Below are 18,750 nucleotides of genomic sequence, written 5' to 3'. Positions count from 1 at the left end.
CTATTGAGAAGCCATGGAATGGTAGACTACGTACGCAGGTTACTCCACCAGCAGGTACAGGGAACGTATCACGAAAAGGAAAGGAAAAGGTTGATGAACCTCCCTTTATGGCTGATGCATCATCAGGTTTTTCACATGTAGACATGGATTCAGATGGTTCTGAACAAAGTCTTGATGAGGAATTTGAAATTCCGGCTGTGAGGACACCTGGTGTAAGGAAAGTACAAGAAGATGCTAGAGGGCAAAGGAGTGACCCAGGACCACGCAGATCTAACAGAGTCAGAAATCGAGTTCATAAATTGACTTATGATGGGTATCTAGCGCATCACCAAGCCTACATGGCTAAGGTGATACAGGATGTGGAGCCCACATGTTTTGAGGATGCAATTGGAAATGTGCACTGGGATGATGCAATGAATGAAGAGATGGCTGCATTGGAAGCAAACGAGACATGGGAGTTGGTGCCATTGCCAAGTGGCAAGAAAGCTATTGGTTGTAAATGGGTGTATAAAACCAAGCATAAGGCTGATGGTAACATTGAGAGTCACAAGGAAAGGCTGGTCGCAAAGGGTTATGCACAGACGTATGGCATAGACTATGAGGAGACCTTTGCTCCAGTGGCAAAGATGAGGACTATGAGAGATGTCATAGCACTGGCTGCATCTAGAGGATGGATTATGCATCAAATGGATGTAAAGAATGTCTTCTTGAATGGTGAGTTGCAAGAGGAAGTGTATATGGATCAGCCACCTGGTTATGTCGATCCAGGTTACCCAGATTATGTATGCAGACTTCTCAAAGCTTTGTATGGTTTGAAGCAGGGCTCTAGAGCATGGTATGACAGGATTGCCAAGTATCTTGTCAGTATTGGGTTTAGGAGAGCTCATGTTGATCATTCACTCTATGTATTTGAGAGTGATGTGGGGATTGTAGTCATTACCATATATGCAGATGACCTTATTATTGTGGGTGACAATGCTATGGAGATTGACCATGTGAAGGGTCTTCTCAAACAGGAGTTTGAAATGAAAGATTTGGGCTAGTTGCGCTACTTTCTTGGCATTGAGGTGATCAGGACTCCAGAGGGTGTATGGCTGTCACAGAGACAGTATGCTTTGGACATGTTGTCAAAGTATGGTATGGCTGATTGTAAGCCAATTTCTATTCCCTTGGGTGTGAATGCAAAGCTGAGTGCAGAGAAGGGTGATGTTGTTGAGGATGTCAAGATGTACAGGAAGATTGTGGGTAGTCTAATCTACTTGACTATCACGAGGCCAGACTTGAGCTACATAGTAGGCTTGGAGAGTCAGTTCATGCAGCTTCCGAGGAAGCCACATTTGGATGGAGTACGACGCACACTTCGGTATGTGCAAGGGACTCTTGACTACACATTGTTCTATGCAACAGATGTGCCATTAGCATTGTATGGGTATACAGATGCAGATTGGGCAGGTAGCATTGTTGATAGGAGATGTATGAGTGGCTTCATGTTCTCTTTTGGGAGTGTTGTTGTTACTTGGAGCAGCAAAAATCAGCCTACGGTTGCTTTATCGAGCACAGAGGCCGAGTACAGAGGTGGAGCAGTTGCGGCGTGCGAGGTAGCTTGGCTACGCACATTACTTGAGGACTTGGGAGTGCAGGTGGACCAACAGATTTTCATCCATTGTGACAACCTCAGCAGCATGCAGTTGGCTAGGAACCCAGTGTTCCATGCCAGGACCAAGCACATAGAGGTCCATTACCACTACGTTCGAGAGCGAGTGTTGGCGGGCGACATTGACTTGGTCTACGTCAGCACAGAGGAGCAGATAGCGGATATCTTTACCAAGGCCCTCGGTGCTGAGAAGCTTCGACGTTTCCGGACTATGCTTGGACTCTGCGACATGCAAAGCTCGAGGGGGAGTGTTGAGATGTCGAGCTCTACATCTTGAGCTGGCATCCACTACGGGTCTTGGTCGTTTACAGCATTTACTCACTGGCGCGTTAGGTGACCGACACAGAGGATCTCTGCCAGTGATTCTACAGCTGGACTACACTTATAGTGCCAGCCTAGTACGCTTCTAGCGAGTTCACACTTAGTGACCGCATGGACATATGTGCTACTTGTCAGTTTTAGCACTTAGTCATTTTGTACTCTCTTTTCTGTGCGAAGAAGAAGAAGCTTTCCATCTCTGTGTGCTTTGTGCTTGTCTTGTGTAGCTCTCTTCCATCCTCATTCTTTACATAGTAGGAATGTAGATGAGCCTACGAGGCTATTTTTGGTACAGTACATGCTAAATATTGTGTGTACAAATGTGGAAAATTCTCATGATAATGTCTAGTATGTGGACTTTGGTGCATCAAATCACATGAACAATCATGGTGAGTGGTTCAAGGAAATGTAGACTTTGCAAAGTCGTAGTTATGTAGAGACTGAGGATGATAATGCACATCCCATTATGCATATAGGAATTATACCTTGTCTATGATTCATGGTAAAGTAAAGTACGTGGCTGATGTATTGCATGTACCCAATATCACAAAGAATTTGCCTTCTATTGGGAATATGGTTGAATAAGGATTGCAGGTCAGGTTTAACTTTGATGGTCTCTTTGTCAAAGACTTAAGAGCATAAGAAGAATGGAATGTTGGTTTCACATGGAAAGAAAATGGTTAAGATGATTACTATGGATGTAAGTGTGCCCAAGATGAATGTTGCCATGTTTGGACAAGGTGCTGGAGTTGTTGCATATATTGAGATTTTGCACAAACATCATATTGGTCATGTAAATTTTCAAAGGTTGAAGATGATGCAAACTATAGAGATGGTTATAGGTTTTCCAACATTTAAAGTTACTAAAATGAAGAAATTTTGCGAAGCCTATTAGTTTGAAAAGCAGACAAAAGCATCCTTTCCTCATGATAAGCAAGTAAGTAGGAATGCATTGGATTTAGTATCTACAAATGTATGGGTTCTGGCAAAGACTGCATCTATGGGTGTATGTAGATATTATGAAAGTTTCATTGATGACCATACAAGGAAGGTATGGGTCTTTTTCATGAAACAAAAAAGTGAGGTGTATATGCACATTCAAAACTTCAAGGTTAGGGTTGAAAAGCAGACTAGGAAACATGTAACATGCTTGAGGTCAGATGGAGGGGGAGGATATTCTCCAATGAATTCAATGGTTTTTTGGAAAAGCATGGATTCAAAGACAGTTTTCATGCAGGTATACTAGGCAGCAAAATGGTGTTGCTGAGTGGATGAACATGGACATTGTAGAAGTTGATAGAGCGTTGATGAATGATAATAACATGCCATGTTTTTATTGGCATGAGGTTATTGCTACATGTGTTTACATTATGAACAAGCCCCCTACTGTTGCAATACATGATATGCCACCAAAAGAGAAGTTATGTGGTGAAAAACCGGATGTATTAGATTTCAAATTGTTTGAATGTATTGATTATGTGCATGTGCCACATGAGCTAAGAAGTAAGCTTGACCCAAAGCAAAAAATTTGTGTTCATTGGCTATTCCCTTGAGCAAAAAGGGTACAAGTGTTACAATCCTATCACCACAGGTAAAGTTACGGTGAGCAAAGATGAACATTGTTTTTTATAAATGGCAAGTTGGTCTGCTGATGTGAAAGATGGATTAGGGGCTGATGTAAGAGAAAATGTGGTTACAAAAAATGCAGGTTCACAGTCAAAGGTTTTGAGTGGGCCACAGGGGTCACACATTGCAAGTCATGGGGTGAGAATCCATGGAGTGGCAAGTTTCATGTCAGAGTGAGTCTTGCTAACTCTTCAACTGTATCAAGAAATGGGTATAAAAAGGTTGATGATGCCCCAAGCTTCCAAATTTGAGTGTTGGTCATGATGGTGGTGATAATAGTGGTTCAAAGTAGAGTTTCAATGAGGATTTTAGCATACCCTCTGTGAAGACTCCGGGTGCAACAAGGATGCAAGCAGGGAACAAGGCACCTAGAAGTGATCGGACCACACAAGTCTGAAGGAGTAAGAACACCTGTGCAAAGATCGACTTGTGAGAGTAATGTGGCTCGTCGTTGTGCATATATGGCAAAGATTACAGAGGAGGTAGAATCCACTTGTTTTGAGGATTCTATTAAAGATGAAAAATGGTGGAAATATATGGATGAAGAGATGCATGTCTATCCTTGATGAAAATGGAACATGAGAGTTGGTGCCATTACCAAAGGGAAATAGTGAAATTGGATGCAAGTGGGCTTACTAAACAAAGCATATTGCTAATGGCATCATTCATGTGTTTATTGCAGTGCTTGTAGTTTTAGGATGGGTGTTGAAACAAATATGTAAAGAATGCCTTTTTGAATGGAGACTTGGAGGAAGTTGTGTATATGGAGTAGCCACAAGGTTTTGCGAATATGAGTCTATGTGACCTTGTATGCAGGTTAAAGAAAGCATTGTATGGGGTGAGGCAAGCACCTAGAGCTTGGTATGAGAGAATTGTGACATTCCTCATTTTATTGGCCTTTGATCATTCATTGTATGTGCAAAAGAATGATTTGTGAGGATATGAATCTATGTGGATGATTTGATTGTTGGAGGTGATAATGTGGCTAAAATAGAGGGTGTATAGGCTCTACTTATGCAGAAGGAGTGCAGAAGTTTGAGATGAGATACTTGGGAGACTTGCGGTATTTCATAGGCATTGCCATTGTTTGCACAAAAGAGGGTGTATGGCTATCACAAAGACAATATGATTTGGACACGTTGAAAAAGTACGTGTATGGCTATCACAAAGACAATATGACTTGGACACGTTGAAAAAGTACGGTATGGCTGCTTGTGAGCCAATTTCCATGCCCTTAGAACAAAATTTGAACTTGGGGAATGATGCAGGTTAAGTACTTGAGAATTCTACCATATACAAGAAGATTGTGGGTAGCTTGATCTACTTGACTATCTCACATCCATACTTGAGCTACATAGTTGGATTGGTGAGTTAGTTTATGCACTCTCCCAGGAAACCACACTTGGATGCAATGAGCTGCACATTGTGCTATGTGAGAACTACTTTGGATCATGCACTCTTTTATAGCCCTGATGTGGAGTTGCATCTCTATGAATTACACATATGCAGATTGGGTTGGTAGCACATACGATTGCAGGTCTAGCAGTGGATCCACATTTTCACTTGGAGTGATGATGTCACAGGGAGTAACAAGAAGCAACCTACGGTTGCTCTTTCAAGTACAAAGGTAGAGTACAAGGATGCTACATTGGTGGCATGTGGCGTAGCCTGGTTAGGATTTCTACTTGAGGACTTTGGAGTAGGGTTACATAGGCCGATGTCATCTATTGTGACAACCTCAGTAGCATATAGCCGGTGCAAAACCCAATGTTTTATTCTAGAACAAAACATATTGAGGTGCATTACCACCTCATTAGAGAGAGGGTATTAGCAAGAAACATCGACTTTGAGTACATGGCAAAAGAGGATCAAGTTGTAGATATCTTCACGAAAGGCCCTTGGAGCGGAGAAGCTACAAACATTTTGAGTGATTCTTGATATACATGAGATGGCATTGAGCTTGAGGGGGAGTGTTGAGATGTCAAGATCAACATGTATGACTCGTGGATGACTATCACCGACATTCATCATCACTAGAATGCCTTGGTGGATACACACATCTTTGCTAGTGACACTGCAACTATACAACAGTGAGTCAGTGGTATAACTATCGGAGTGATGGAACACTTATTTATTCACCTCACTCAGTAGCGGTTCACACAAGACCATTGTACTAGTTTCCCTTTATGTTGTTATTTTTTGTAGACTTCTTATCTTGAGTTACTGGAGAAGAAGAAGAACAGGCTTTGCCTCTATCTTTGTGTGTGTATGTGTGTGCTTGCAAAATCTCAAGCTCTCTCTCTCTCTCTCTCTCTCTCTCTCTCTCTCTCTCTCTCTCTCTCTCTCAACATCTTAGTTATATTCTAGCATCTTTGGTTACAACTATTTAGCTGATAGAGTGGCAAAAAATGACATGTTTTATGATGTTTTTCCTTTCTAGATGGTCACATACTGCACTGTTGCCTAGCCCACATGGAGAGGACCACATTGCAGCCGCTACATGTGACACAATATAGATGCCCTAAGAAATACACCACTATTTGTATGTTGTTGTATTTGATGTAAGTTGACCCCTCTTTGGAGCTCCACATTCATGTAGAGGAGCTCTCATGAGAGTTGACGATAGTGTAGCAGGGGGTTGGAGAGTTGGAGCAAGCACTCAGAGAGACTCGAGCGTATTAGGGGACTCAACCATAGAGCAACATCACATTTCCTACTTTTGAGAAAATCACTTTGCACGTTGGCATGCCTAACTTAGTTGCTCTCCCAATATTCACATCGTACGACCATCAATACCACTATACCCTTACAACCCTGAAATGTGGTCTAGGAAGGTGGGAGCTTTTGACCGATGAGCATTAAGGCTACATTGAGAGACCACAGTGAGTATTTCATCTACATAGATTTGTTTGACGACAAAGGCTTTTACATTTTGGGTTACAACCACTGATTCCACATTTACTTCCTCTTACATAGCATGTGAGTGCGATAGATTTCTTGGTGTGCCTTTGATATATCACGGTCTACCTTTACCGTCATGTGGGCATAGACAATTATTCCCACCTTGACATCAAACAGTAGACCTCATCACTCACCACCCACTTGGGGCGATTGACAAGGCAGACATGCCTGTAGTTGTTGCAGTGCTGCTAGAAGATGGGCTACTAAAGGATCGTGCATTAGAGATGGCTAAGTCTATTGGTGCAATGGGGCCAAGTGCTATAGAAGACAAAGGAGGTGATACTGGAGCACCTTTGACCACAGGACATCGTCATAGAGTGGTCCAAAGAGCAAGCAGGAGACCACCAATGGATCCTCATCCCCTACAGAGGTAGACTTTGTAGATCCAACACTTCCTGCAGAGCTCCAGAGTGTAGAGAACGATAGTTTCTCATAGTTTATCTCGTGAGTGTATGCAGATTCTTTGATTTGAGAGATGGGAAAGTAGGCTCGTTGCATTCTAGTTGATCAAGAATGGGTGCTTGATTCGATTGCAGTTGAGGCTTGTGGCGATTTGGTTGCAGCATCTGGCAGTCAATGCACCATAGCACCATAGAGGGTGGTGCAGACCCTCACTCTAGGATGTAGCTAGCATCGTATAGAGAGCATTTAGATTCAAATAGAGATTGATAATTTTAGTATTTGTTGCATTTTCTATGGATTGTAGACACCATGTTATAGTTTGTGCCGTCCAATTGTACAACACCTTTTGTACGATGCATCTTTAGATGGTGTACTTATACTTAATGTAGTGACCATGTTATAGTTTATTCCGTCCACTTCTACCACACCTTTTGTGTATGACATATCTTTATGATGGTGTACTTATAGTTGATAGTTTATGTTGATCACTTTTACCATACATTATGGTTGATGTAGTTTGATGTACTTAGAGTCAATGGAGTCGATGGCTTATGGTGTTCATCTTTATGATGGTGTACTTATAGTTGATAGTTTATGGTGATCACTTGTACTGTACACTATGGTTGATGTATTTTGATGATGATGTACTTAGAGTCGATGGCTTATGGTGTTCATGTGTACTGGATTTTAGGTATTTTGACGTGTATATCTCTTTTCATTGGTAACACATGACTTTTTGTATTCACATTCCACATGCATGATGCATTTTCATGATGATGTTCATTGCTATTTATAGAAGGCCATGAAACTTTGCATTGCACTCTAGTCCCCACCCCTACAAAGTTTCATGGCCATCGCTCATCGCCTTGATGGTGTGGCACTATGCAAATGCCAATTTCTTGTCATTGGGCCCTTAGCAAGCCCTCTTTCCAAGAAATTGGCAATTGTGCAGTGCCACAGCAATAAGATGGTAATGGATGGCCATGAAACTTTGTAGAGGTAAGTAATGCACCCTGTCCCCCCCCCCCCTTTGCAAAGGTTCATGGCCATCTCTCACCGTCTCGATGGTTAGAGGCAAACCAAAAACATTTGCCTAAGGGTCCTTAGCAAGCCCTATGACAAAAAAAATGGAGATTCTACAATGCCACATCGATCAGATGATAACCAAAGGGCATGAAACTTTTTAGGGGTGGGTAATGAACCCTACTCCCCATTCCTACAAAGTTCCATGGACATCACTCAACGTCTCAACGGTTAGGGGATGTATAAATGCCATTTTTTTGCCATTTGTTGGACCCTTAGCGAGCCCTATGGCAAAAGTGGCAATTATGCAATGCTACACCAATGAGACGGTAATCAATGGACATGAAACTTTGAAGGGTTAGATAGCGCATACTACTCCCCATCCTTGCAAAGTTTCATGACCATCGCTCACTGTTTGGACGGTTACGAGCTGCACAAACATTAATTTTCTGTGATTAGACCCTTGGCGAGCCTATGGCAAAAATTGGCGATTGTGCAATTCCACACCAATGAGCTGTTAATAAAAGGCCATGAAACCTTGCAGGGGTGGGTAATGCTTCCTACTCCATATCCTTGCAAAGTTTCATGGCCATTTCTCACCGTCTCAATGATCGAGGGTTGTGCAAACACCAATTTTTTTTTCCGTTGGGCCCTTAGTGAGCCCTATGGCAAAAAATTGACATTGTACTAGAGTTTCTATAGCACCACACCGTTGAGATGGTATGGAAGACCATAAAAAATTTTAGGGGTGGATAATGCACCCTACTCCTCACCCCTACAAAGTTTCATGGCCATAGTTCACCATCTCAATAGTCATGGGCTATGAAAACATCGAATTTTTGCCATTGGACCCTTAGCAAGCCCTATGGAAAACACTTGGCAATTATGCAGCACCACACTAAAAAGATAATATCTGATGTGCCATGAAATTTTTAAGTGTGTGTAATGCACCCTACTCCCTACCCCTACAGAGTTTCATGGTCATCGCTCACTGTCTCGAGGGTGAGTGATAGCCATGAAACATTGCAGGGGTAGGTTATGCACCCTACTTCCCACCCTTGCAAAATTTTATGGCCATCATTCACCATCTCGATGGTCAAGGGGAGCAATGAAAATGTCAATTTTTTTCCATTGGGCCCTTCATGAAGACTATGGCAAAAACTTGGTGAATGAGCAGCACTATAGTGATGAAATGGTAATCAAAGGCCATGGAACTTTGTAGGGGTGGGCAATTATTGCACCCTAATTCCTACCTTTGCAAAGTTTCATGTCCACCACTCATTGTTCTAATGGTGTGGCATTGCGAAAACATCAATTTTTTACTACTAGGCCCTTAGCATGCCCTATGGAAAAAATTTGGCAATTGTGCAACACCATACCAATGAGACAATAACGACTGGCTATGAAACATTAAAAGGATAAGTAATGTACCCTACTTTCAACCCTTGAAAAGGTTCACTGTCGTTGCTCACCTTTTGGTCAGGGGCTCGAAAACGTCAATTTTTTGGCATTGGGCCCTTAGAGAACCCTATGGCAAAACTTTTGCAATTGAGCATTGCCACACCAATGAGATGGTAACCAATGGCCATAAAACTTTGCAAAGGTAGGTAATGCACCCTTATCCGCACCCTTGCAAAGTTTCATGGCTATCATTCACTATCTCAATAATCAGGGACTATGCAAACACCAATTTTTTTTCATTAGGTCCATAACGAGCTCTATGGCAAAATTTGGCAATTGTTCAATGCCACACTGATGCATTGCACACGGACGAGACTATGATAGAAGGCCATGAAACTTTGTAGGTGTAGGTAATGCACCCTACTCCCTACCCTTGAAAATTTTATGGCCATGTCTCATCGTCTCGTATGGTGAGGGGTTGCTCCAATGCCAATTTCTTGCCATTAGCCCTATGGAAAAAAATTGGCAATTGTGTACTGCCATACTGATGCAACCAAAAACAAAGGTGATAAAAAATTTCAAGGGTTGTTATTGCACCCTTCTCCCCACCCTACAAAGTTTCATGGCGATCACTCATTGTCTTCATGGTCAAGGGATGCACAAACTCCAATTTTTTACCATCGGGCCCTTAGCAAGCCCCATGGCAAAAAATTGACGAATGTGAAGCACCACATGGATGAAAAAATAACCAAAGGCCTTGAAACTTTGTAAGGTTGGAAAATGCACCCTACTCCCCATCTTTGCAAATTTTAATGGCTATAGCTTACTGTCTTGGTCAGGGGCTACACAAACACAAAATTAAATAACAAAAGATGAATGCTAAACTTAGAAACTTAGAAGGTACAACACCACTTAATATAAAATCCATAAACAAGAGTATACAAGAACAGAAATAGTCGAAGGGGGAAAATTTTTGGAATGATGAATAGAACCAATGAGGTCATCATCACTAGGACTCATCATCAGAATTATCATTTCTAAAAATGGGTGCTAATGTCATCAAAAAATTTGTAGCTCGTGTTCTATTGCACACATTGCCTCATGATGCTCTCATGATCATCAGGATGCAAATGCCAGCACAAGGGGTTCTCCCTTTTCTTTTTTGACAATCCTTTCTAGTCGTAGCTTTACAGCAAGGCCTATATGGGAATAATGTATCCACCTTTGGCCACTCATACTATACAAAATGGATGTAACGCCCATTTCATGAGCTTGCTAAGATAGTGCCCTAAAACAACAATATTATGAGCATCATATTCCTCACCATAACCATCCATAGTAGATTCCTAAAGCAAAAACTTTACCTTGGTGCATCTAAGAATGTAATAGTCAACTCCCTCCTCATTCCCCTCCTCAGTAATAACTGCAAAATCATCTTCCTCTACCAAGAATCTATGAGAGTATTGGCATCATCTAAGAACTATGTGATGTTGTCTTCAATGGATATGTTGGATGTTCTCATGCCCTATGAGAGTGAAAGAAGCTCGAGTGTCCACCTGTCATTCCACTCTATCACGATGCAACCTGTCCACTCACCAAGTATGGAGACATCGCAAAAGCATGAGTGGCATCTAGTAAAGATGGTGGGATCCCTAGTTGTGGTGCTCTAGATGTTGTGCAAGTGATGCATACCTCCTATAGTTTCACAATCCTAGCTGGTGAGCATCCTGGCTATCCACACACCAAAAGAAATTCCTCCTTGGTCGTGCACCAACTGTAGGTGAGTCACATGGCATGTGCCATGTGCCATGTGCCACAAGCACCACTCCACAATCTATCTAGGATATCTAAATCAATCATTGTCTCCTCGAGGTTAATATTGACAAAGAGTGCACTTCACACAAGTGTTGTATCATCATGCTCTCCCTTCCCATGCCTTGACTCAAAGAAGTTCCACATGTAAGCTTTGTCACTGCTATGGTGCCATTTGAAAAATCAAAAGGACTAACGTGTGCTTTTGAATTGCACACCACAACCATATAACCAAATATAGCGATAAGAGTATGAGATGTGATGCTCACAAAGGAAAAGATCATGCTGCTAGATATAGTGTTGCTGCACAAATCGTGTAATGTAGGAGTGATCAACACTAATTTAGAAATGGTACTCACATATGATCACCCGCAAATACTCAGAGTTATTGACCCCATCAATTGTGACTTTTTATGATGGTAAGATATATGTGCAAGGATCGCCACCTACAAGAGCATTATAGAAATTTATAATACATGAAACACCTCTTTTTAATCATATGGATAAAAATGCAAAGAAAATATAATTTATCCACCTATTATCATTTGTACTTACTCAAATGTTTAATACTCAGACTAGATATTCTGTTGTGGGGCAGAGATGTAGTTCTCTGTGAAATACTCAAATATTTAATACTCAAACTAGATCTTCTGTTGTGGGGCAAAGATGTAGTTCTCTGTGAAATCCATAACAGAGACCACAGTACCAATGGAAAAGGAGACAAGCGGCAAGCACAAAATTGATGATCTTGCCATTTTGTGTGATGCACGTGTTGCACATATGGATACACAAAGGACCTAAAAGCCTCCATGAAGAAGGGACTGGTGCACTACAAGGTGTAAGCTGCAACTTTTGAGATGTGCCACGTTGAAGCCTTGTACATGTCTAGTAGTCATACTATTGCCATGTAACTATCTCGCATGTATCACCATCACTTAGGACGGATTAAGTCATGAAAGATCCCCACATTGGGCACATTTTTCCTCCACACAAAACATCTTATGGTAGGATGGCACATCCACACACTCACACAACAAAGAGTGGATGAAGTCTTGGGGTTCCCTTTAGGACCTCTCCATCATGCCCCAAAAGAGCATGAAACACATTATACATCATCTAAAACTACATGATATCTACTTTGGGAGAGCATCATACATAATCTAAAACTGCACATCTAAATCAAGTCGTTTTCTCCTAAGTCGTCGACCCACGTTCCGTCCAACACGTTAGGTGGGCTGACAAATAGATAGCACATGAGAAGTGGCTCAAGAAATGCCTATGATGGATGCAACTACCATGGTTGCGATGAATGTGTGATAAGCTGCAATTGCATCCCTAGAGTCAAAGTGGCTCAAGAAATGCCTATGATGGATGCAGCTACCATGGTTGCGATGAATGTGTGATAAGTTGCAATTGCATCCCTAGAGTCGCGCCTAGATAGTGCGATATAGGAGCATGTGACACTATCTACAAATTGCAGCCATAGCTCGACAAGTCCTTGGACTATGTATCTTGATAGTTGTGTGGGCCTCAATGACACAAGGGTGTTTCAACAAATGCTCAAGCACTTCAGTACATGAGGGAAGAACGATGTCGCTGACGTATGTCTTTGCAATGATGCCCGCATGATATCTTGCACTTGAGGTGCAAAGTGAGCATACCATCATCAAAGGATAATGTGGACTTTGCCAAGATTTAACTGTAATGACCAGTTTTAGACCTTGAAAATCCATGGAAGTAAAACTAGGATTTTTCATTTTCAACCAAAAAATTTACACTACAGACGGGGTATGCGAGTTTCAAAGAGCATTATCCAATCAACAACCCCCCCCCCCCCCCCCCCCCCCCCCCCCCCCAAAAAAAAACACACACACACACACACAAAGTGAATCTCTAGCAGCCCAGATTTCTTTTAACCATTCCCCATCTTGAGACAAGAAAGCAGTGTTCAAGAAAAATGTGACTCGGTTTAATATCGTGTCGTTTTCAATTTCAAAAATGCCAATTGAAGGCAGGGGAAAAGGAGAAATTCCACCCCAAAATAGAGAAAATTAGTATAAAGACCCAAAAAATAAACCTAATTTTTTGAACCTCCTCTTGGAAAATTCAAAGAAAAGATATTTTGTATGTTTGGAGAAATGATTTTTTCCAAACACTGCGGGAAAGGCTCTAAAGACACAGTGGGACTTTGTGTTGTGGCGGGGATGCACTACGGATAGTAAAACTTGGAGAGCCACATAAGGCCATATGGATATATGTGCGTCTTAATTATAAGAAGAAACGTGACTCTCTTGCCCGTTCCTAATAATCAACATCAAGAGAATTCAGATTTTGGAAAATTCCCCTCTCCTACAAATATCTCGAGGAAGGTGGATGGGTTTTGACATTTTTCATTTGACCCTCTTTTAGAGATACAAAAATTGGTCAATAAATTCGGCCTGTGAAGAGTTCCAAGAAATACTTTAAATGATTGCCCACATGGCAGGATTAAATTTAACGCAGTAGCATCTTTGTTTGTGTGTGTGTGTGTGTGTGTGTGAGAGAGAGAGAGAGAGAGAGAGAGAGATGGGGACTGGTAGGGGGGACCTTTCATAGGAGAAAATCGTGCCATTCCATAAGTAAAGCGTATGTGCCCATTTACGAGGCAAGCCCCATCATCACAATAAGAATAACATTCTCTCGTAATAAGTAGAGGAATAAGGAAGAAGAACAAGCCACTGTGTTCCCATAGCCTATACACAAGAAGTTTCGGACAAAAATTCCCACATTGTTACTTACCTCAACATCATTAGCTTTTGTGAGGTAGGCAATGCATACCTAGCTAGGCACGATTGGGGGCAGGGGATCGCTAGGCTGGTGGGGTGGCCGGCGATCCCCTGACCCCAATTGTACCTAGCTAGGTATGCGGCATCTCTCGAGCAAAAGCTCATAATGTTATGTATTGGGGGGGCTAGCGATCCCCTGACCCCAATCGTACCTAGTTAGGTATGCGGTGCCTCTTGAGCAGCAGCTCATGATGTTATGTATTGTATGAAAAACAATGAAAAAGACTCCGTTTTTCTACATGAGAAAATGTTTAAATCTTCTTGTGCATGCACTCTTCCTCATCATCATAATTTAGCACTTTTTGACAACCCATGTCCTTTGCTCCAACCTTTGGACTCAAATGAGATCATTGCCACACTTCACGAACAAAAAAACAAGAGCTTTCTTATGTACATCGACCAACCTCAAAGAAAAACTTGCCTTTTACAAAATAGGGCAGGACATCGGGCACTACCCTCTCAACAAGTACAAGGAAAAATGGAACTCGAAGCAACCTAAGAACCTCCTCTTCCTGGCTAACCAAAAATTATAAAAACAAAAATAAGACCTTCCATATCCACTATTTACAAACTTAAGGGTTGGGGGTGTAGGTAGCTAGTGTGTCATCATCATCCTCCCACCATGGCTTTGTCGCCGCATTCGCCGCTGCGGCAATAGCGATACATTGATACCAAAATTACCATCAATTCTTCAGCTTGTCTGCACAAAATGAGCTCCGCAAACGCAAGAAAGATAGCTCTGCAGTGGGCACCCAATATTTTGATGATGTAGGCACCCAATGTTGCTGATGTAGCTATGAATGATGCCATTTAAAGAGAACAAGCATGATCTTTGTTTCGTAATATTCTCATAATATGGGCTCGTAAGAGGCGCCAACAAGATAAAGCAAAGGTTAGAAAGAAAAAGGAGCAAATGAGCTCCATTCATAAGTCCCAATCACAAATTGTCAGGGGCTGATCAGAACGCTCATAGCTGATGATGCTTGGGTTGAAGCTAGGAAATTCCTCCTTAAGATATTGTTGACTAGTAAAGCCAAGGCAAGAGGCATCAAGGGAATCAATATTGGTATAAGAGGGTAGATGCTCTACATTATTATTGCTGTGAAAACTAGCAAAGGCAGATGAGAGCTCATGAAGAAAAGAGGGATTGGTCATAGCACTTATATGGCTATGGTGATCACAGCTAGTGGAGCTACTGGCTGCAGAGCAGCAAGGGGAGGGTGCCTGTTGCATGGCAGGGAGCGCGATGTATCCGCGCAGCAGCTCTTCAATCATTTGGGCAGCAGCAATCTGATCTTCCGAGCAGCTAGAGGATGCACTAGAGCTTAAGGCAGGCCCTGCTAATTGAAGGGGTGTAGCTGCAGTTACTACACTACCCATGTTGTCATTATGAGTCTGACAGCTGTCATTATAGTGATGATGTGGCTCCATTATCCTGGCATTATACTGATATAATAATTGCTGTTCTATCCCCCTCTCATCAATCAATTCCTGCTTGCAGACATTCATGGCAGGCCTGTACTCCGCAGGTGAGCGCTCCTGGAGAACGCCACAGTGAAAGTGACAGCCAGACGGGACCGTAGCTCTCGGCTGACACATTGCCTCATGACTATTGCTGAGAGTCGGGGACGCTACATTCTTCGGACCCGCAGAGTCATCTCTGAACTGTGCCAAAGCTGGAACAGTGGTAGCTGCCTGCACCAAAGAGGTCATACCACTGGCTGCCGTCAGCTGCGACAGCTGCAAAGGCTTCGATTTCGGTAGCTGGTTGTCCAGCTGCACTGTCAGCACCCAGTTGGACTCTGACGGCCTGTTCCCGCCAGCCGGTTTCTTCTCATGCCAGATACCCAGATTGGACTTCTCCGGGTCCAGCCGCAGGCAAGTGAAGGACTGCCCTGCAGACGCCTTCCTGCCAGGTGTTTGCATGTGATTGGGCGTAGGGCTAGCGCAGCTTGGAGCTGTCGCGGCGGCGCTGCCTCTTCCTGATGCCATGGTTGCCTGCTGCGCCTGCTGCTGCTGGTCAAGTGATGCCACGTAGCAGCGCTGCAGCTTGCCGATGAGGGTGGCTGACAGAAGCGATTTTGCAGGAGGAGCCTTGGGGTCTAGAGGAAAATTGGTTCGGGCGCGGGGGCCGCACATCAGTCGGGCGGCCTCATCATAGGCTCGGGCTGCATCCTCTGCTGTTTCAAAGGTGCCCAGCCATACCCTGGTCTTCCTGCAATTAATTGAATCAAGCAAGAAGGTGAGTCATATGAATCAGCAATGCACTGTGTAAAGGTAAGGCAGAAGAGTACAGGGCTAGCTTACAGGAGGGGATGGCGTATCTCAGAGACCCAGGATCCCCAGTGCCGCTGACGGACGCCCCGAAAGCGCTGAGGGCGGGCCATGGCAATTTGTAAGAAGGTAGGCAGAAGGAGCACAGAGCAGAAGCTTTCAGCAGCTATAATAATAATCCCACATATGAAGCAAAGTACTCAGAAGCAGCAGAACAAAAGGGGCATGGACTGCTCCACGCAGTTACAAGCGCACGCCCACACCCACACGCACGCAGACACAGGAAGAGAGAGAGAGAGAGAGAGAGAGAGACAAAACACTTTGGAAACGAGCGATCCCGCACAAAAAGCGCAATAAAAAAACTCAGCTCTCTCTCTCTCTTTGCTTCTCTCTCTTTCAGTCCATCTTATTCTCCTGTGCTTTATAGTGCAGACTGCATATATCCTTTTCACGGCGGCCCTTTTCCCATTGGCAAATCCCACTGGCCACCCGCCCGCCCCATGATGGCCTGCATGCAGTCCCTCCTCACGCGCAGGTGGGCCCGCCCCCTCGTGTATAGTATAGGTCCATAGAAGCCTAGCCGCTTGTACAGGACAAGGACACTCTCATCAGTCAAGCTATATTCCTTCTTTAGAAGATCAGTTGATAATACTTGGAAGTCCGAATAATATTTAAATTTGGATAAAACCTTAAATTGTCAAGTGTTCGATTACCGAATTCTCTGCGAACATAGATTTGAACTCACAAGTGGCTTGATAAATGTATGCGCGCAGTGTGCTTGCATCCATGTTAGGGTAGGGTCACCCGCAAGCCCTTTTATTACTCAAATCATATATTCAAGACTCCCGTTCACACCTACATTGGTGCCACTTCCATGCCATTAAATTAGATACCATAGTTTTTGAATTATTTGTTTGAAACGATTCTCAATTGGAAAATTTATTTCCCTTTTGAAAAAATGTACTATACGCTTAGCCCTATTTTTAAAAAAAAATTCAATAAGACATCTCTTGAGTAGAATAGTATTGTCTTTGCTGATATCTATACAATAAAGAATAATACATCTTCCTATTTGCATTTGGCCTTGCCATATGTATGGCCACAAAAAGATTAATGTAGACAATTTGCAATGTCTCACACTGCAAGACACACCATGTTGGATAGCAGAATGAATGCGAGCATCGTTTTCTTACTTCATTGAAAGATTGAAAAATGTATTGTTCAAATATGGGTCTTCATTAATAATGACAGAAATATCTACAATTGAAGCAAGCTACTTTTCAAGGACAAACAAGTAAATTTTGAAGGAACTTGCCACGTAGTATTCCTTTGTTAGCTCTAGCCAACTTATTGAATTTTGTTGTATCAATTTGGTCAGCTGAGTGCTTCATAGAATAGCATGGATATAAGAATGAAAACATCTACTTAAAATTGTAATTACAAACTGATTAGTAGACTAAGGCGGTCGTCATCAACAAGCTACAATAGCACCAACGCCAGTGGCACCCTTGAATGCCCAAAAATAGCCATCTCTACCATTCAACGGTGGCATTAGTAACAAGGGAATGAACTTCGAATATCCTACAAGCAGCAATGCCAGAAGCTGTCAACTACTCTGATAGTTTTCAATGGGCACACACTGCATAGGACCTCATGAGAAGTTGTCTCCGTGAACCAGAGAAAAAATTGGCATCTCCCCCAAAGTCAGAAGGCCCTAACCCTCAAGCACCAATAATTCCCGTGGAACCTTTAGCCAGTCCGTCAAAAAATACTAGAGGGCTCTCATCTGATTCTGATAAATCAAATGGTGGTGAGGCCTTTGTCAATGGTACCCAGCCAATTACACCTACCACTAACCTAGTGGACCAGTCAAATCATGTTTCTAGTGATGATCTTATGAGAGAGATGCAAGAGCAAAGAGATCAAAAAACTATCCCAATCCCCTCTCAACTATGTGAGCATCCTAATGACCCAAGCAGAGGAAGAAACTCTGCTCATTCAGGTTGACAAGTCAAAGAGAAAAAAAGAAAAGTCATCTAATCCTAACCATCTTTCGGTGTCTGCAATAAAACCCCCTAAAAAATTACAAAAAAATGAATCAAGCCATCTCAAGGGTTTCTATGAACTTCAAAGGTCTTACAGACCTAGTTAGGGCGGTGTCCATTAGAAAGTGGCTTACTAAACTTCAGTCAAAGCTAGACTTTATTTGTTTTTAGGAATTGAAACTCAAAGGGCAACCCCTGGAATTTAATCTTCAAAGATAAGTAGAGATCATAATTAATGGTAACCATATTGCAGGCAAGGTGGAGCTGCTCTTGGGTTTGTTGTTAGCCATGAACACTTGATTACCAAAGTGATGTTGGGCCCCAAGGGCCATTAGGGTGCTCTTTCTATCAAGGATCCTTTTAATTATACTATTGTCTGCATTTATGCTTCTAAATCTATGTCTAAAGG

The 18,750-nt window shown here is 42.6% G+C and overlaps 1 protein-coding gene across 1 annotated transcript; it reads right to left on the bottom strand.

The window, feature by feature from the left end:
• Positions 1 to 14,518: 14,518 nt before the first annotated feature.
• LOC147452379 (uncharacterized) lies at positions 14,519 to 16,968 on the bottom strand. Its single transcript, XM_086518931.1, has 2 exons — positions 16,330 to 16,968; positions 14,519 to 16,237 (listed from the first exon to the last, which is right to left on the bottom strand). Exons 1-2 carry the CDS (start codon positions 16,407 to 16,409, stop codon positions 14,947 to 14,949), a joined length of 1,371 nt encoding a protein of 456 aa, XP_086375057.1. The 5' UTR covers positions 16,410 to 16,968; the 3' UTR covers positions 14,519 to 14,946.
• Positions 16,969 to 18,750: the final 1,782 nt, after the last annotated feature.

This window comes from Adiantum capillus-veneris, chromosome 8 (genome assembly GCF_014529385.1).
Source record: "Adiantum capillus-veneris isolate H3 chromosome 8, ASM1452938v2, whole genome shotgun sequence".
NCBI classification, from domain to species: Eukaryota; Viridiplantae; Streptophyta; class Polypodiopsida; order Polypodiales; family Pteridaceae; genus Adiantum; species Adiantum capillus-veneris.
The sequence above is the reverse complement of the archived record's forward strand: the minus strand, read 5'-3'. Positions and strand labels throughout refer to the sequence as shown.